A 20,468-nucleotide genomic window follows, 5' to 3' on the forward strand; every position below is an offset into this window, starting at 1 on the left:
CTTTGTAAAAAATGTAAAACGTAAAATGTATAAAAAAGCATTGGGGAATGAATGTTAGATCGTATTCGTTGGGGAAAACAAAAATACAATGTAAACGGGGGGGGGGGGAGTAAGTTGATCCGTGGAGTTAGTTAGTTAGTCAATGAATGAATGTTAAAAGAACCAATGTGAATATTAACTTAATAAATCCAATCAGCATCATCGGGCAACATCATTGAGTATATTAGATATCATCATCATTAAGCAAATTAACACATGATATATGGTGTGTATGTGACTACATTCGAAATTGAACAAATAAAATCGATGAAATGGGGATAAGGTCTTCTCCATAAAAAAGCTGGAATGCTTATTTTTTTGGTATAATGAAATTGGTGGCCAACATTTGGGGAAGTGTCAACCTCCTTCTTCTTCTTTATTCTATTAATAATTATGATGATTCTCTTCAAATAAAAAAAAAGGCAAGACCTGTTGTTGGGTGATTGGTTGGAATAGATATGTGTGTTTGTGGTGGTGGTGGTGAACATTGGTAAACCATACGGAAACAAAACATTAGCAAGAAATCAATGTATCAAAGAAAGCGTCAACAAAATTCAACAATCAAAAGGGTAGATAAATAACGACCAGTGTTGGGGAGTACCAGCGATAATAATAACAAAGCTTTCTAGACCTGTTGGGGAAAACAAAATCAAATTAAGCAAAGACCCTTTTGTTTTTTAACAAATGACACCTTCTCTCATCGGCATTAACCTTCACCAAATAGTTTCCCACGGTTTATGGTCAGGAGTGACATTAAAAAAACAAATAACAAAATGGAAACAAAAAAGAAAGATAACTCTGTAAAAAAAGACTATGCAAATATTAAACAATCAAAAAACTCTTAAGCAAAACAAGCTTAAGTTGATTTTTCGTGTTGAGTAGAAACTCTTTGCATAGAAACGAGGAAATCTTCCAATGATCTGTGATCCTTTTGTGGTTTTCTTGGTCTACCGTTACAAAGGTTGTCAAATGATTCGGAAGCAGACATAATGTAGTAAGCACCACCCATGACACAGAAGACACCAAATGACCAAACCCAGATTCTGACAACGGTAACAATGTCAGTCCAGTTTTGTGACCACCATCCAAACAAGGTAAACATAGTGGCAATGACATCAACAATCAAGACAGCACCAGACAATTGCCATGATGGAATAGATGACCAGAATGGACCTTGAGCTCTGGTGATGAAAATCAACCAGTTTTCAGTCAAGGAGATTTGCAAAAACAAAATACCATCGATACCACCGAAGTTTTGGACAATACCACCCTTTGGCAAGAACATAGTAGTCAAGGTAATCCAAGTACCGATGGCCAAAATGATACCCAAAACGATAGACATACCCCACAATCTTGGAGTGTTCCACTTAACTGGCTTTGGATCATATGGAGCGTTATCATAAGCAATAGCCAAAGTAGCAACATCTGCGAAAATAGCAATAAAGACAACCAAATCGATGTTCAAGGAGTGGTTCAAGATAGCAATCCACAAACCAAGGAACAATTCCAAATGCAATGACAAAGCGATACGGTAAACAACATATGAGTACATACGGTGGAAAATTTGTCTTGAAGTCTTCAAAGCATCAATAATGGCAGACAAACCTGGAGCCAAGAAAACAATATCGGCAGCAGAACGGGCGGCATCGGTGGCACCTTCGACAGCAATACCAGTATCAGCCTTCTTCAATGATGGAGCATCGTTAACACCATCACCAGTCATGGCAACCAAGTAACCTCTAGATTGCAAGATTTCAACGGCGTTATACTTGTGTTGTGGGAAAACCTCAGCAAAACCATCGGCGTTTTCAACAAAGTCGGCAATTTCAGAACCAGCCATATCACCACCTCCAGACAAACCTAATCTGTCGGCATCGTAAATGTTGGTACCAAGACCCAATTGACGACAAGTTTCCTTAGCAATACCAACGGCATCACCAGTCAACATCTTAACTCTCAAACCCAATCTTCTAGCTTCGTTAACAGTGGCAGCAGTATCGTCTCTTGGAGGATCCATACATGGCATAATACCCAAGATTTCCCAGTGGCCTTCACCTCTCTTTCTGGCAACACCAAGAGATCTGAAACCTCTTGAAGCAAATTCGGCAACAGTGTTTTGATAGTTTTCATGGACATCTTCTGGGATTGGGTGGTCATCTTCAACAGTCTTCAAGACGAATAATGGAGCGCCTTTAACACAAATAATACGTTCACCTTCTGGTGATTCAACAATGGCAGTAACCTTCTTGGAGACAGGGTCGAATGGTTGGAATTCAATAACCTTGTATTTTGGCAAAGCAGCTTTAGCTCTTGGGTAGTTGATCAAAGATTTCAAGAAAGCCTTATCGATAGCATCCAAACCCTTCTTCTTTCTAGAAGCAGCCAAACAAGCAGTCAACATCAAGTCATCTGGTTCAACACCTTCAACAGTGTATGGTTCGTGCAAGGACAACTTGTTCTTGGTCAAGGTACCGGTCTTGTCAGAACACAAGATTTCAACACCAGCCAATGATTCAATAGCAGACAATTTTTGGACAATAGCTTGCTTCTTAGCCAAGTAAGCAGCACCGACAGCCATGGTGGTGGTAACGACAGCTGGCAAACCAACTGGAACACCAATAATGGTGATGGCCAAAGTGTATCTCAAGATTGGGACAATTCTAACAGTTCTGTAGAAACAAGCAACCCAGACAACCAAAAGGGTAACAATAACGAAAACCAACAAGGTAGTACCAATACCGTTCAAGACTTCGGTGAAATGACCTGAACCACCAGAAGCTTTGTTAACCAAAGAAGCGGCTCTACCAACAAAAGTGGAGTCACCAGTAGCAGTAACAAGCATAAAAGCTTCACCAGTCTTGACAGTAGATGATGAGTAACAGTTGTCACCGTGTCTCTTGTCAACAGCCAAAGATTCACCGGTAATAGCAGATTGATCAACTTGTAACAAGCAATCTTCAGAAACAATTCTACCATCACATGGAATAACAACACCATCTTCCAATTGCAAGATATCACCAGGAACAACTTCATTGGCTGGGACTTCAGACAATTGACCATTTCTAACAACCAAAGCAGTGTTGGCCAAAGATTTTTTCAATTCTTCGACAATAGAACCGGCTTGGTATTCTTGGATGAAACCAACAAAAGCATTCAACAACAAAAGGGCACAGATAACACCGAAATCGACCCAATCTTCCAAACCAGCAGCCAAAACAGCAGCGGCTTCCATAACGAATTGAATTGGACCAACGAAAAACATGACGAATTTCAAAACCATGTTCTCATTTTCTTCAGCCAATTGATTCAAACCGTATCTCTTTCTTCTCTTGTGGACTTCATCGTCAGTCAAACCAGATCTAGGATCAGTTTGCAACAATTCTTCAGGAACGGCTTTGAAAGAAGCTCCATCATCCTCTTCTTCTTCCTCATCGTCATCACCACCTAATCCGTGATGCGATTGCAATTCGTCAACCAATTGATCAATATCAGCATCATCATCATCTGATGCGTTGGCTTTGTCAACTTTTTCATTAGTTGGTTCAGTAGCACTCATTTTTGTTTGCTTAAAAAAAAAGACTAACTAACTGGGTGAAAATTTAAAAACAAAATGAGTGAAATAGAATAACTAAGGAAAGAAAAAGGGAAAAGAAAAAGAGAAGGAGAAATATTTTAAAATTTGAAATTTGGGAAAACTTTAGTCCTTTTTAATGAATAACAGAAGACCAATAAAAAGAAATTAGAGAGAGATTTCGTTTGTTGAAGAAAAATTGAGAGATTTTTTGTTTTTGTTTAGGTTGTTGTTGTTTATGTTAAGACGAAGAGATAGATTTTTTTGTGTACGTAAGTGGCTATTTTGAGCGCTTAATAATAACAATATGAAAAAATAAAACAATATCAAGCAGAATAAAATATGAAAAAAGAAACGAACTTCATTACACTAAAAAGGGCTTGCTAACCAAAAATGGTATATAAAAACACAATAGGAATAGTCGGGTATTAACTGCGTAGAGTATTTTTGCGTCATGTATGGTATGCACCTTGAGTTAAACTCATACATAAAAGTAAGAAAGTAATTCACTCATCGGCCGAATAATATTGTTACAGTGTCTAATAATTACACAAAGATAGTGTTTTTACATATAGACAAACACATGGGATGTAACAGAATTGGACGATTAATAAACAAATGAGGTTTTATTGGATAGAAATAACAACAACATTCCCCCAAATAAAGGCTGGCACACGAGAGCTATAGAGTAGATACTTTTGAGAAGCTGGGAGTTCTTCTAGACTCAATTAGTTCAATTTTCCCCTCAAATGGCCATAGTTGCTATTGCATAATATGTATGGGATGGAAAACTAAAATGTGCTTTTCTTATAGGCGGCTAAACTCCTCCCGAATTAGACTGTTGTTTCTTTTTTTCTGGCTTTTGTTTATACTTTGTCTTAATCTAGAAACAAAGAAGTAAGTTACATTTTGTTTTGATTTCCTGCCAAATAAGTAAGTAAAGAGAGAGAAAGGCTATTTTGTGCAGCAATAACAGTAGTACTAGCCTTTATTAATGTTTTGGTATTTTCTTATTGCAAGAAAATTTAAACAATAAATAATAAAATAAAAAAATAAAAGCCTTTTAGCCGCTGTACCCAAAAAATAAGAACAAAAAAATGTAACCTAGAAAAGTGAAGTATGAGAGAGAATGAGATAGAATCGTCATATTAAAAGAAGGGGAGACAGAGAGAGATAACGGTGTGGTCTTTATAAAAAAAAAAAGAAGATAGAAAGAAAGAGCAACATTAAATATAATTTATGAGATGATCGTCAATATTTTCTTCCTTTTACTCCGCATTTTCTTTTCCCCTTTCTATAGATCTCTCTATACATCTCTATACCAATCTCTTAACACATGTTTAATTTCAAGATATATCGATATCTGAAGATTCTAATTGGCTCAATTTCAAACAACTCTGGTTCCATTGAATACAATAGAGAAGATGTGTGTGTACCTGTGCACAAAATTAAAATTCCCTCAATTTATATAGCACAAAATTGCCAAGTTCATGTAAATATGTACACGACCTTTTTGCTCTGTAATAACCGAAAAACTTTTCTTCCTGGTTAAGTCCATATTTGTATACTGCCTTAAACACCGAGAGTAGTTTCATAAGGCAAATAACATAATCCTTGGATAATCAGAGGAGAGGAATTTAAGCTCTAGTAACAAAGACAGTACATTATTCCGGTTATATCTCCGATCGGCAAAACTGTGTGAGGAAGGAGCTTTTTCTATTTTGTAGAACTTTGAGGGCTGCCCTAGCTCCAAGCACTACGACTTGCACTACTGACTGCACTACCACCAGCATAAGGCCTTACCTGGGTTTTACAAAATACACAAAGTGCCCTTTTTCACCGATTTCAATTGGTCTTTACATATAACCCCCCTCATAGATCTTTTTTAATGAGCCACAGTTTGTGACATAAGAAAGCCATACACATTGCGTATAACAGAATATCTTCCTCTTCTGTAATAGTATTTTGTTCTGTATTACGTCTTCGCAAACTGCAGTGCCTGTAGATGGTGGTATTATCTTGCATTTACATCACACGAGCCCTAACTTCTTTCTTTCTTTAGCATAATAATAATATTTTTTACATAACCAGCTATGGCGGGAGTTTTACTTGTTCAAAACTTTTGTACCCTTTTCTATCCCTCACCGTCCGTTATTATTTTTTAGTTTATTTTGTATTTTTATATTCCTAATCGTCAAATTGCAGTTGATGGTTTATATCCGATAAAAAAGGGCTAAAAGTTTATATAGTAACGGCAAATACGAAAAATTGTGTTTACATAGTAATCAAATCGAAACTCGATCCGAACAATGATCCGAATGCTACCGTGAGAACGTTTCAATTACTCTCTGTCACCACACAATTGACAACACGTACTCTCTTTCGGAACCAAGTGCTCCCTGTAGCCACCAAAAGGATGAGGCGAATGTTAGCGTTTGTAAAGATAACTGTACCAAAGGAATGGCTGGTGTGTGTGTGTGTGTGTGTGTGTGTGTGCATTGTAGTTTTCTCTTTGGATTAGGGTTATAACCAGCTCTCTTTGTTTTGTGTGAACGCTACCATTTTGTTGTTTCTTTTTTCACGTAGCTATTGTGTAGCCGTTTTTAAAAGCGATTGCCTTACTTTGTCACCTGTCTCTATCTCCTCTTTGCCTCTTTGTCTTGTTGTCTTTCGGTCGTCTTTGAGTACTGCAAATTCAAGCGGCTAAAGAAGGAATGAAAAAAAATTGTAAAGAGGTACACACACCAAGACAAAGACAAAACTGAAAACGTTTATTTTCTTACATTCACATCCACTGTTTCTCCCTTTCAAAATTGATTAAAGGGTTGGACCCATTTTTAGAAGTCTTGTGAGAATTGTGAGAAAGAGAGAGAATTGTGTATGTAATACATTGGCAATAGTTGACGTAATTGGGTTTCTTGTGTAAAATTTCGTTCACTATTTTTAGTTTGTTGGTCTTTTTTTTTTCTTGGATATTTCTTCGTAAAGTTTATGAGGGAAGTAGGAAGTAGGAAGTGGGGAGTGGGGAAGATTATAGGAGTCGACGAAGAGGATAGAAGAGTCAGAAGAGGGGAGAGATAACTTATTCATTGGCAAGGCAATTAGGTTTTCAGTTACAATGTGTGTTCATTTTTAAAATTCATACCAACGCCGTATAAAACTGTTGCAACACAATTTTGCATTAATATTTGACTGAAACTGAAAACACTGAAATCATACTAAATTTTGAAACAAATATGAAGTTGGCTATATTCAAAAGATTCCCTTCGACATGTATGTTACATAACTCAACAACCCAATTCTTCTTTGGTCCTCTGCCTCCTCGTCATCCTCATTACGTTGTATGTCGCCTTTCTGGCTCGTCTTTCAGTACCTTACATTCTTTTCTTTCTTTCTAACTTCTACTTTTGTGGTTCTAAACATCTACCTAATAACAAAACTAAAAATAAAAAAAATGAAAAGCTCCGGGCTCACAACGGCCGCTTCTCCAAAATCATCTCAAACCCCTCTTTCTTTGGCTCTGTCTCCAACATTCTTGTTTTGATTCGTCTTCTTTCTTCACTACTGTTCAATTTTTGTGCCCCTCTCAGTAAACTTTGTGTAGATTTATACAACCAAAAACGGTACATGTTGCTTTGTGTAATTACTGCAGCTTTTTTGACCTCTAACGCACGACTATACTCTGTTTAATTTCTTTTTTGGAACTTTTTTTCTCTTCGGTTATAAAACGGATATTAAAAAACAAAAACAAAGTAGTGTACCTCTAGCTTGTTTTTATTTTGTCTCCGGCCATCGGTTATTACATTTTTGTTTAAGCTCTGGAGTTTAAACCCGGTAGACTTCCACGGATTTAATATACTTCTCTCCCAATGCAAAGCAAAAGGGTTTTGTACTAGCCACAAGCGAAGTTATTTCCGAAGTAAATAGAATGCAGAGCAAGAGAGCCCTTTTTGCAACACACCAGAAGAAGCGTCTATCTCCCATCTGTTTTCATCTCGGCTACTTTTTGTGCTCGGATGAAACAATCTCACTCCGGTAGATGAAGCAAGACGCAAGAGAGAGTTCTACCTATATATTACTTCATTGAAGGGATCCAGCTAAACCCATTCTTTGTACTTCTCTCTCCCACCAGAATGGCAGAAATTGATTACTGTGTAAAACTCTAATGCATTATCTTCTATACCCTTCTAATCATCTCAATCTTGATTCCTAATTCGTTTATTTTCCCTCAGCGCTCTCCATTTCCACTTCAATGGCCTAACCTCTTTCAAAATCAAATAAATAACCGCACCAACAAATCTAAATGCCGCCATTCCAGCAACAATCCACAAGATGATGGTCAAAAATACCTCCGAATTACCTGATATAGAACCATCGGAGTTTGTAGAGGACCGATTGGTAAGCAACCCTATTCCGGCAGCGTCAAGCACAATAGCCACCAATATGGCATTGGTGAGCATCCACACCAATACGGCAATTGTACGGACAAAAGCATAGTATGAATCATCCTTAATCAGTCTTGCGCTGACAATATCGACTTCTTCGGGTGGCATGCTCCGAAGTTGCTCGACTTTGTCCAAATACGTATCTTCGAGCCCTTCATTAGTATCCGGAGCAATTAATAAAATGTCATTCTTGTCTTCACCCATTGATTTGGCCGATCCCAAATCTTTGGCTCGCTCGACTCCCTTTGTACCCCATGACACATCATGAATATTACAGAATGAATAAATATTGAGCACGTTGACATACGTTGGTGATAGCAACACATACTGAGCAAATGACGTAAACATAAAACTTGGTTCTCCATACATGAATGCCCCGACAAAGTACAACGTGTATGTCGAAACCACCGAAACCACCAAATCTCTAAACTTGGTATTGGTAAACACCATCGACGCCGTAAAGTCGTCTTTATGGTCCTTGATGATTGCCTGGGCGGTATGTACAGCTAGGAAAATAGCAGCAAATATCAAATACGCCATCATGATAGCAAAAAGATAGGCAATCACTTGGTAAAATTTCCTAGTACCTCGAGGCGTGTTTCCAAACGCTAAAACAAATGTGCAAACAACTGAACCAGCATATATCCATAGAAAAATTATCGCCAAATACTTTCCTGTTTCGAAATGCATATCATCTGCCCCCAAATTGGCAGTCAAGATCCTGAATACGAGAAAGAATGATGCCAATGAGAACCACGAAACTAAAATCGTAACCAATTGATAATAAAATTCCAACTGCATAAACAATTTACGAAGAAGCGAATGGTTTGACCGCCAAAGCTTGGTCCAATGGAAAACGGCATATGCTGCAGCAAACAATGACCCATTCAACCATCGACGTCTTTGCAAAACAAACTCATCGATACTCTCAGGAACATCCGTTTCGGCTTTGGCCTCCTTGACATACCGCAACATATACTTGTGATTCTTTTTGGCAACCAATTCAAAACACAAAATTCTATCCTCGGCCAAGTACATATTTGATGTAAAGATACCGGCTTCTTGGAAATTCCGCTCCTTAATCTCTTTTTCATCGTCGTCGGGGTCATTTACTTGACTACTCAAATCCAAATACTCGCCTTTAAAATACTTTTCCAACGGACCTTTACCATTGACGTTCAAAAGCGCCTCGTATCGATAAGCACTAAAAGCTCCTGGCAACACCGATATAAACCCAAACACACTCTCCATCGGTTTATCCAAGATGTTGGATATCTTGTACTCAAAGTTTTGAGCAGCAACTAACGGATTTGCCAATAAACGTTTGCCTGTTCCCAATGATGCTCTCATCTCACCACAAGCACCAGCAACATTAGGGTCTTTAAATGCTCGCCAAAGATAAAAGAACGCGTCTTTTGACGGTTTAGTACCACAATCCAAAAGCATCACCACTTTGGGATTCAATATAGGTGCAAACGCTTGGAAACACCAACGATGGGAGTTAATCTTTCGACTGTTTTTCTCCTTTAAGCAAAACAAGAACTGCACCGGCATCGAATTGGGGGTAAGATGTACATGATCGTTGATGGTGTCAATCCCAACAGTGGAGGTGTATTCATAAATGTGCGCCTTCACCGGCTTGTCGTTGATTTTGGATTTGGCATATCCATCTTGAAACAACCCGAGTGCCGATAAAAGAACCTGGGTTCTTTTGTTTAAATGAATTCGCCCATCACTAACAATACAAATGACAACTTTTTTCCATGAATCTTCACCCCAAGTTGAGTCGGATCTCTTTCTCAAATCTTCTATATTGTCAAAGATCCCCTTCAATGTCCTTGCTAATAGTATTTCATCCTCATTGTACATGGTGATACAAACCATTATTTCTGTTTCTCGGCGAGGCTCATAAAGTGCTTGGCGCAAGTTGTATTGGAATTTGGTATAATTGGATGGTCCACAAGTAGCAGCAGTATACCTCATAAAGGACATTTCTCTACCAATATCGCCAACTTTTTTACAATAGGTGCTGAGCAAAGCTTTTGGCGCTGGAGCGTCAATAATGTAGTTACCATTGATTAGCTTGGCCTTCTTGATTGTCTTTGTATACTTCAAGTTGAACCCCTTTTCATCGTCGTCAAATGTAATTGTTGATCCTCGACTTTTGGTCCTTTTAATAGAATTGCCACCCCTGCCTCTATTTATCGTGGTGTTTCTGCGTAAAATATCATCATCGTCTCCCGAAAACAAACTATCTTCATCGCCATATATATCGAAATCCTCGTCGTCTTCATACTCTGCGTCTACAAGTGGGTTTATGAGGTAATCTTCACCAGTTGAGAATGCAGGGTTGTTCATATTGTAAACCAAGGGCTCGTGACCTGTACCGTAATCTTCATAGTTTTCATAAAATGGATTATCCAAACCAGGGTTATATGCAAGAGGGGGATATTTCAAGTCATTGTTGAAAGATACCGTTTTTTCCCGTTTTGGTGCATCATAGTCAAACATGTCATCATCCTCGTCAACATCATCACCATCATCGTACTTATTATGGTAGCTGTCACCAACAACTGTGCCAAATGAGGAGTTGGTTGGGTATCTATAACTTTCCTGTATGTGTCTGTTGAATTGGCCTCGACCCGAGTGAGCCAGAGACAGACTTGCTTCACTCTGGGAAGGTACTCTATCAGTCGGCAATTGGTAGTGGTATCCTTGGCTGTTGTTTTCCTCCAAATCTGATGTGGCTGGGTGTACAGTATCTATATCGTCGAATAAGTCATCATCTGACACGTACTGGAATGAGTTATGTGGCATTATAGGAAAGCCTCTGATCTTGTGGGAAAAGTTATAGGGATTGGGGCTTTAAATATACCGAGATAGAATTGGGTAGGGCTTATTGTGAGATGTGTCCCGTGGTGAACCAAAAAAAACAAAGGAGAAAAGAAAGTGATGGCTTTTCTGTAAATATATTCTACTCCAGTGTGGTCCTTCCTGTGATCTATGTTTGTCGTAGAGCTAAATGATTTTTAAATTTGAGGTACCAATACGGAAAAAGACCCCCTGTGTGGGTTATAATAAATTTTCAGTTTGTCCAAAGTTGAAATGTCATCTTTTAATTGTTTGCTACAGTCTCTCTCTTCTGGGCATAGCCTAATTGAGTAATATAAGTGTGTGTGCCTTGGTGTGTGTTTGTTTATCCCTTTCTATTTTTGAAATCTATTTGTTTATCAATTGTCTCCTTTGGGAAAATTAAACATTGTGCAACAAAAATACACATTATCTGTATACTATTGCCATATTATTATATACAAAACCCCCATCTCAAAAATCGAACGTCGTTTCATAAGGAGAAGAAGCAACGTCTTGAATTCTGGGGATAAGAGGTTAACTAATCAATCACATTACATCTAATTTATTACCTTGTTAGTTTATATACACTAAATGTTTATGATCTCAGTACAACACTAACTACTCATACAAACATGTCTTTAACCGAAAAACTTTGCATACTTTGACTTTTCCTTCCGCTTTTTAGCTTCCAATGCAGATTCTGCTTCTTGCATTTTTTTCAGTACGAGTTCATCGCTCGGAAGAATCTTATGCGCTGTTTTCAAATCAACGAGCGACGATTCCAACTTGTTCAACTCGAAATAAGCCAGGCCCCTTCTGAAATGCGCTTTTGCTCTTTCCTGTTCCACGGCATCATCCAAATCCAAGAGAAAAGTACAATACTTGATTGAGTCGTTATATTGCTTCAATTGTAAAGTAACTAAACTCAAATTCAAATAAATCTTCTTCTTCACTTCTTTGAACTTTTGAAAATACTCGGGGTTTTGATCCTGATCAGGGTCAAACTCAACAATATAACGCAAACACTTTCTCCATTTCATATACGCCTGATTTTTGTCACCTCTTTTAAACAAAATGGTTCCACTTTCTTTAATTCGTTCTATAGCAGTAAAAGCAGATTCGACTGAGTCCTCTTCAATCGTCTGGTCGTCATCTGGGTATTCTTCATATATATCTCCTCCTACTTGATCATAACTGGCGTTGAAAATTGGAATATTCATAGACTCATCCCATTCTCCACAGGAATCAATAACCACAGCAACAGTGGGTTCATACTGTGAATTTGTACTCACTCTCTCAATTTCTCTAACAACAGATTTACCATGTATCACATGGCCAAATACCGTATACTTTTTCGCTAAATGGGGTTGTGGGTACGTCGTAATGAAGAATTGGTCACCTGCGAGATCCAGATCAGTATTAGCCCAGCAAAGACTAAATGTGGGACAACTTTCACACAAGTTCTCCTCGTAGAGGGCCTTTGCATTTTCATCACTGTTTCCCAGTGCACCACTATTTGTAGTTCTTGCTTGGATGGTAAAATTTTTAATCACCTTGTCAAAGTTGGCTCCCTTGTAAGAGTGCAATGTTCTGTCTATAGTCTCACCACGACATAGTTGGAGAAATCGAGAGGTGGATTTTGGTGCTTGTTGATCACACAACTCAAGTACAATACGCCCGATTGGCTTTGAATCAATGCTGATGTCAAGGTATGCTTTTGGTTGAACCGATTCTATCTTCATGAAAGCAATTGGGGTGGGTAATGGAGAGAGTGAGAGGAGATGAGGACAAAATCGATTGCAAATAAAAAAAATCGAGCAAAGAATTAAACCTCATGAACATTGGAATTTCAACAATGCTATCCAACAGAGTGAAGTCATCATTGCAAAAAGTATCAACTGGTTTAGTACTAATCCGGTACGCCAGTACCAGTTACAATTCACTTCTTCACAATTCAGTTGAAAGCGTCAACCAAACATTGGAAAAAAGTGATCGATCATCATACATATTGGCTCAGTACATCCCCGAACCGGCACGAAATACTTTTCTAGCCATCAGAGCTTTCAACCTCGAAATTAGCAAGATCAACGAAGGTGGGAAAAATGTCCAATCTCGAGCATCCATGGCATCAAAGCAAATGACGCAAACGTTGGGGGTATCGACTGCTGATTTAAAGTTTAAATTCTGGAGTGATTTGCTTCTACGAGTGTTTACCGATGATCCAAACAGTCTGCAGGGTTTGGGAGAACCAATAGCAATTTTACTAAGAGACGGATTAAGGAATAATTTGAATATAGATTTGTCCTATTTGCAAAAGTTTTTACAAACCAAACGTTCATTTATAAAGAGTAATGCTTCGTTTGGCACCACTAATGAAATTTGCAGTTATGGTGAGGGGACTTATTCCCAACTCAATTACCTAACACAACAAGTATTGTTATCGCCACCAATTTCTCCATCATCGACTCAGTTGTTGCAATATTCACCTGCTTTGCAATCAACAATTACCGATATCGCAGCTCATATTGGACAAGCCACAGCCATAGCTGCAATGATCACCGGATTGAGATACTACGCCTCAACAAGAAACCAAGTGCCTCTTCCAATTGACTTGATGAACAATCATGATTTATCACAAGAATCCGTCTTGAGGTTATTTCAGGGGCATATATCCGATACAAAGGATGAACAAGGCCTAAAGAACAAACTAAACCTGGTTATTTATGAAACAGCAGTTGTGGCAAACGACCATATGTTGACAGCAAATAAAAAGCTAAATGATTTCAAGAAAGAAGTTGTTAAAGTTATAGACATGCATTCTGACGACCAAAAGTTCCAGGTTTATGCCAAAAAATGGAGAGGCAAAGTACCAGACGTCATATTCACTCCTTTGATGGTGGGAATCCCAACAAGTTTGTACTTGAGGAAATTGGAAAAGCATGATTTTGATATATTGAACACCAACTTACAACAACCAGAGTGGAGACTTGCTTGGACATCATTCAAAGACTATTACTTGCGGAAGATTTAACATTGTGTATATATTCGTTTTAGCTTGAGCTTTTTACATTGCCTTCGCTGGCCTCCTGATTAGATTTTTTGCTCAATATTTTGATTGGTTTGAAGTCATTAGGTGTAGGTGTTTGTTTCTTGTCCTTTTTACTACTGTCATTCTCCTTCTTTTCTCCTCCTTTCTTTCGATTACGTTGTCTCAGACGAGAATTGGAGCCACCGGGTGTATTTTTCTTGGTCTCGGATGCTCCAGCAGCGGGTGCCGCGTGCTCGTTTTTACTAATGTCTTTGTCACTCCTCTCGTCGCTTGTAGTTTTATTCGCCATCTCTGGAGCCTGGAGTTTCTTCTTCTTCTTTTTCTTTGCCTTTTTATTCTCCTTATCCTTTTCATTTCCTGGGCTTTTATCGTCGCCTTTAGCAACTTTCCCTTCTTCCCTTTCCTTTCCATTCTGTTTTGTCTTTTTCTTTAACTTCTTTTGCTTATCCTTTTCACCTTCCTTAATTTTCACTGGGCCCTTATCTTTTTTGTCCTTCTTGTGCTTTTTGCCCTTTGAAACCAGTACTGATTGATCCTTTTTAGGTCCCTCCTTCTGCTTCTTGTTCAACGATTTATGTATCTTTTTTAAATTAAATTCGTTCAAACCTTTGTCCAAGTATAGAAGAAACTTTTTATAAATTTCGTCATCCTCCAAGAGATTAAATGTCTTGTCATTTTGGGATCCACGTTTCAGGTCACTAAAGCTTTCAGAGCTTATCATTTTCTGAAAGACTGACTTTTCCACAATTGGAATGATGGAGTCCTTTTCATCTTGGAAAGGTTTGTTTTTCACAAACGAACAGAATTCTAACGAGTCGTTGGAATTCTTAAAGCTAACATATGCCCTGCTATAAACGGGTAGCTCAAATGGTGTCAGTGGATATGAACCTGGGACAAAATAATGTTGGTCTATTTTCGTAGCGTGATGGGGATAAATATTTGCCAACTGATTTAAAAATTCATCTTCTTTTAGGGCTGGAGGTAGTAACCTGATCAGAAGTTTAGCATTCTGTTCCGGCCCACTTTTCGAAACTCGTTTAGTAGAAGCATTAGCAGTGGTACTGGGAGTAATACTCTCGGAATTAGCTTTTACTGGGTTATTACGCTTTATTGCCGTAGCTGGCCTAGCTATTTCTGAGTTCCTCCCGGGGGCTATAGACGCCATTATTTAGCAAGTTTTGGTGTAGGTTGTCACAGTGTATCTAGTTCAAACAGTTTCCATCCATCGATCTTCTGCCACAGAGGTAAATGAAGGAATATCACTATTACACTATTAGCTGAATACTGCAAAATTGTTTAGTTTAGGATGGAGAGAGAAAAAAAAAAAAAAGAGAGAGAGAAATTTCTCTTTCCTGGAAGGATTGCAAAACTCACAACTACAACAGTATGTTCCCTTCGACAAATTATTCAGAAGAATTGAGAGAAAAAGGTAAACCAGCCAATTCTTTAAAAGATCATGAGAATAAATAAACCCCCTCTTCATATTCTCTTACTTAAGAACAATTAATGTCTTGAGTTTTCCAGTGACGCGACATANAGGTAAATGAAGGAATATCACTATTACACTATTAGCTGAATACTGCAAAATTGTTTAGTTTAGGATGGAGAGAGAAAAAAAAAAAAAAAAAGAGAGAGAGAGAGATTTCTCTTTCCTGGAAGGATTGCAAAACTCACAACTACAACAGTATGTTCCCTTCGACAAATTATTCAGAAGAATTGAGAGAAAAAGGTAAACCAGCCAGTTCTTTAAAAGATCATGAGAATAAATAAACCACCTCTTCATATTCTCTTACTTAAGAACAATTAATGTCTTGAGTTTTCCAGTGACGCGACAAAGAAATAAAAACTGTCGTGTCTCTGTTTTTTTTTTTATATTTTTATTTTTTTTTTTTGGCTCAAGGTTTTTGGAAAAACCAATCTTTTATTTTCTTCAACCAACCAACAAAATATCACAGATCAATTAAGACTTGGGTAACATTTTTATCAACTTTTGTACCTTTGTCAACCGATAGATATCACACTTGCATCAATATAGAAGCTGGAGCTTAGAAAAATGGAGTTGGATCATAGTGGTATTTCAAATGGAAATGGGATTTCCAAATGGAAGGACGGCTATGCAATAAGCATTGATCCCATCACGCTTACTGTCAACGAATGCATGATAATGGTGTCTGCAATGAGGCGATCCAACAGGTGGGCCTCAGGAGGTGTTTCTTCATTGTTCAACGCAGGAGACTTTTTTGGAACTAGAGAAGAAGATGATACGTTTTCCGATAGTTTGGACATATCGTCCATCCTTAATAATCACAGCTCAAGCTATGAAAAGAGCGTTGAAGCGAATAGTGTTGGTGGCGGCATGTCTAAGCATCTGCAGGGCAACCCTTTACTTTCGTCATTTTTGCAATTACGTTCAATTCTTTTGGAAGCGCAAAACATTTATGATGTTGACAGCTTGACCATACTTCAACCATTTTTGCTAGTCATCAAGTCCTCCTCAACATCAGGATTTGTCACTGGACTAGCTTTGAATTCAATCTCCAAATTCATCACCTATGGTGTTATATCAGCAAAGTCAAAGAATTTGCAAAATTCCTTAATTCAAATTGTGTCGTCACTCACCCACTGCCGTTTTGAGGCTGCAGAGCAAAGCTCGGATGATGCTGTTTTATTGAGAGTATTACGTTTGTTGGAGAAGTTGATGGAGAGTCCTCTCGCAATTCTACTTACTGACGACAGCGTTTCTGAAATTGTGCAGACATCCTTGTCTTTGGCATGTAACAAAAAGCGAAGTGAGGTGTTGAGAAGAGGTGCTGAGATGTCCTTGGTATCAATATCAGTGGTAATATTCAGTAGACTTAGAGACATAGAGCCTGATAAAGAGATTGCCATTGATCTTCAAACAAACTTTTCAGAAACAAAGCTTCCTGAAGACACCATTGGTGGCACACTAGCCGATAACATTCAAGCCAACGTATCTCAAGAACAAATTACTGTGAACAAAGATCTTCAGGAGGAGCAAACGTTACAGAACAAGTTAGAACCCTCGTTTGGAATCAAATGTATTAATGAATTTCTTGGGATCTTGGTGTCCATAATTTCCCCATCTAACCAATACCAGCATATGGAAAGTACGAGGGTGTTTGCGTTGTCATTAATCAACACCGCCGTTGAGGTTGCAGGATCGCAAATATCAAAGCATTTGTCTTTGTTAACTATGATAGCAGATCCGGTATCTAAACACATTTTGCAAATAATAACCACCACAGAATCTTCGGCTTTGCTAAAACCTGCGCTTCAGTTATTTTCCACGGTATCCATTGTTTTGGGAAAAGAATTAAAACCGCAGTTTGAACTTTCGATGATATTGGTTTCTCAGTCCATTTTGCCAAGACAAAAAAATAATACCAAAGACCAAGCAAAGAGCGGACACCTTCAAAGCAGATCACCAGTTGCAAAGGAGCTTCTTTTGGAGTCCTTAAGTTTGCTATGGTCGCGAAGTCCCACGTTCTTCACCGAGCTTTTTGTCGAATACGATTGCAACTTTGACAAATCTAATCTTGCGGTGGACACTATCAAGTTTTTGTGTCAGCTATCTTTGCCCGAATCAGCCCTCAATACTACGGTGAATGTTCCTCCTTTATGTTTGGAAGGAGTATTGCATTTTTTGAATGGGGTCAATGAAAGATCGAAAACTTTCCGTGCCGCTGAAGAAGAACTGTCCGTGAATGAGTATATCGAGAAGCAGTTGAAGAAAAGCGCATTCATCAGGTGTACTGAGGTGATTAACAAAAGCCCCAAAGAGGGAATCAAGCTTTTGGCTAAAGAGAATTTTATAAGCGATGAAAAAGATGTTGGGGAAGTCGCTAGCTTCTTCTTTACAAAAGCAGGAAGATTAGACAAAAAGATGCTAGGTGAGTTTCTCGCCAAGCCTTCTAACGCGGATCTCCTTCAGCATTTTATTAGATTGTTTGATTTTGAAGGTTTAAGAGTCGATGAGGCGCTTAGGGTCTTGTTGAAGACTTTCAGACTCCCTGGTGAATCACAACAAATTGAGCGAATCGTTGAAACATTTGCCCAAATTTACATTGCGTGCCAAAAAGATGGTCTACGCGAAAGCAAACCAGCCTCGTCACCTGACCAAGAGGGCGGGGCTGAACCGGAAGAAGATACTTCAGAAGCAGTGAAACCTGATAAGGATTCCGTATTTATCCTATCTTACTCCATAATTATGTTGAATACTGACTTACACAACCCACAAGTGAAGCGCCAGATGCTCTTGGATGATTATAAACGAAACTTAAGAGGCACATATAATGGGAAGGATTTCCCCGAGTGGTACCTTGCCAAAATATACCTGTCGATAAAGGATCGCGAAATTATCATGCCGGAAGAGCATCACGGTACTGAAAAGTGGTTTGATGATGTCTGGCATAACCTAATTTCGACGCAGGACTTTACACAAATTGAGCATGTGAAGCTCGAGAAAACTGCTACATGCGAGTTTGATAAGGAGTTATTCACCTCCGTCTTCAATGGCATAGTCGACATGATTATGACGATCTATAAAGAAGCATCAGATGACCATGTATTGACAAGATTGATGTCATCATTGGATAAAATTTTCAACATATGTTTAACTTATGATATGGAGGATGCAATTGATGACTTAACTTGCAGGCTAGTGGAGTCAAGCAACTTGGCAAAAACAACATTGCAAAAGGTGTATGTTGATGACAACATCCGACCTGAAATCCCCATTACTCAAATGAAAATCGAAGGAAGAAAGGGTGATTTGTTTGTGAGTGACTTGTCAGTCTGGTTTGGACGCAATTTCAAAGCGCAGTTGGCGGCGGTGATGTTATTTAGATTGATGAAGAAGACAAACTGCAAGATAACCAAGTCATGGAACAAGGTTATTGAAGTTATAGCAAACTTATTTGAGAACTGTTTGATTGATCCCAATGTGTTTGTGGAGTTTCAGAAAAAGATTCAACTCGGGCCATTACCAAAAGTCCCACCGGTTTATGTGATTAAAAAGGCGAAAGTATTAAACAATTCTGGCCTCTTGTCAACTTTCTCCTCGTTCCTCAAGGGGTACTCGGATGATCCACCGGAGCCTACTGACATTGAAATTGAGTCAACTATATCAACCATGGACTGTTTGAAATCATTGAATGTTGCCAATATATTTTCAATAATTTCCAAAAGTGAACTGGCAAATTTGCAAAAGTTTATACACTTGTTACTTGCAGCACTTCCTGAACACTCCGACGAAGTCAAGAGATCCTACGAGGCAGAGACGTTATTCATACTTGAGACATGTGTTTGCTTTTGTTTGTTATTGAATGATGAGCACTTACTGCTGCTTGTTTTAGGTAAACTCGACAATCACAACTTGAGCGGTCTTGGCGAGTTGAGACTAGTTGCTTACAAGTTACTTTTGTTGAGATATTGTAAAGATGAGTCGGTGTTGGTTGCTACTATCAAACAAGCTGGCTCAGTAGAACGAGATATTGCAAGTAAACATGGAACCCAGATTGTGCTGCCTTTGATGTCATTGACAGATGAAGACTCTTGGTGCTGTAAGACATTGCTCAAAGAAGAGTCATACTGGAACACGATGCGATTTTATGGGTCTTTACAGGCTTATGCCTTTGATATAATCCCTTTTCTTGAAACGCTCATCAAAAGTCCTCAACGAGAGATATCACCCGAAAATTTTCTACCAATATTAGGTCTTTTGGATGAAATCTCTTCCTTGGGCGCGATTGGATCGCAATACGAATGCGAAAATGCTCACTCGACCGTCAAGAATGCTAATGATCTGTACTATAGAGAGGTGGTTGCTCTTGCCAAGAAATCAATAGATTTGACGTCTTCCTTGGCCGTGTTGCTGAAAGAAGACAATTTTGAAAAGCGGGATTTATTCTACTCCACAGTGCAAGCATTGGCACACCAATGTTTTAATCCATGCAGAGAAGTTAGGGAATACTCAGTCAAGGCTCTTTCTGTGACTGTTTTGTCATTTGAGGCTGATGATAACGTGACATTTAGTGGCATTTTTGAATTCGGTCTTTTCCCATTACTAGCTGAATTGACAAAACCAGATGTGTTCCAAGGCGGTTCCAATGGATTTGATAAAACATTCAATGAGATATTTCGCCTCCTATGCAAGGTCTTTTTGAAGCAAGTGGATAAATCGGACGTTGACACTATTTCAAAAGTGTGGTTGGAACTTTTGGATTACCTTGAGAAATTCCATTCTAGCAATTCAAGGTCTTTAACTCCGGAAATTACAGAATCGAGTTCAGAAAGCTTGAAGAACTTGTTGTTGGTTTTGCAAACGAATGAGTTCTTATCAGAAAGTAATCCTGATATTGTACAGACGACCAAGGAAAAGGTGGAGAAATTGTTTCCTCATTTGAGTGAGGAATTGAACGTACAATCGGGTGGTAATACTAGTCTGGAAGTAGATGAAGAATCTAAATAGATAATAGCGATAAATAAGATA

General features: G+C 38.5%; 6 protein-coding genes across 6 annotated transcripts; 2 read left to right on the forward strand and 4 right to left on the reverse strand. All coding sequences in view use genetic code 12, as the record gives it.

Annotated features, from left to right (window-relative positions):
• Positions 1-895: 895 nt before the first annotated feature.
• Positions 896-3,595, reverse strand: PMA1 (H(+)-exporting P2-type ATPase; the record flags this gene model as incomplete). The annotated part of the gene is made up of 1 exon (XM_051815331.1): positions 896-3,595. One exon carries the CDS (start codon positions 3,593-3,595, stop codon positions 896-898), a length of 2,700 nt encoding a protein of 899 aa, XP_051671316.1.
• A 4,211-nt stretch (positions 3,596-7,806) lies between these two features.
• On the reverse strand, positions 7,807-10,872 carry CHS8 (Chs8p; the record flags this gene model as incomplete). The annotated part of the gene is made up of 1 exon (XM_051815332.1): positions 7,807-10,872. The coding sequence occupies one exon, from the start codon at positions 10,870-10,872 to the stop codon at positions 7,807-7,809; it is 3,066 nt and encodes a 1,021-aa protein (XP_051671317.1).
• Positions 10,873-11,546: 674 nt separating this feature from the next.
• Positions 11,547-12,650, reverse strand: CANMA_003184 (peptidylprolyl isomerase; the record flags this gene model as incomplete). The annotated part of the gene is made up of 1 exon (XM_051815333.1): positions 11,547-12,650. The coding sequence occupies one exon, from the start codon at positions 12,648-12,650 to the stop codon at positions 11,547-11,549; it is 1,104 nt and encodes a 367-aa protein (XP_051671318.1).
• Positions 12,651-12,742: 92 nt separating this feature from the next.
• Positions 12,743-13,939, forward strand: CANMA_003185 (uncharacterized protein; the record flags this gene model as incomplete). Its single annotated transcript, XM_051815334.1, has 1 exon — positions 12,743-13,939. One exon carries the CDS (start codon positions 12,743-12,745, stop codon positions 13,937-13,939), a length of 1,197 nt encoding a protein of 398 aa, XP_051671319.1.
• A 19-nt stretch (positions 13,940-13,958) lies between these two features.
• CANMA_003186 (RNA-binding protein) lies at positions 13,959-15,122 on the reverse strand (the record flags this gene model as incomplete). Its single annotated transcript, XM_051815336.1, has 1 exon — positions 13,959-15,122. One exon carries the CDS (start codon positions 15,120-15,122, stop codon positions 13,959-13,961), a length of 1,164 nt encoding a protein of 387 aa, XP_051671320.1.
• An 888-nt stretch (positions 15,123-16,010) lies between these two features.
• On the forward strand, positions 16,011-20,447 carry GEA2 (Arf family guanine nucleotide exchange factor; the record flags this gene model as incomplete). The annotated part of the gene is made up of 1 exon (XM_051815337.1): positions 16,011-20,447. One exon carries the CDS (start codon positions 16,011-16,013, stop codon positions 20,445-20,447), a length of 4,437 nt encoding a protein of 1,478 aa, XP_051671321.1.
• Between the last annotated feature and the right edge of the window lie 21 nt (positions 20,448-20,468).

The sequence above is a fragment of the Candida margitis genome (genome assembly GCF_024628925.1).
Source record: "Candida margitis strain CBS 14175 chromosome Unknown scaffold10, whole genome shotgun sequence".
NCBI lineage: Eukaryota > Fungi > Ascomycota > Pichiomycetes > Serinales > Debaryomycetaceae > Lodderomyces > Lodderomyces margitis.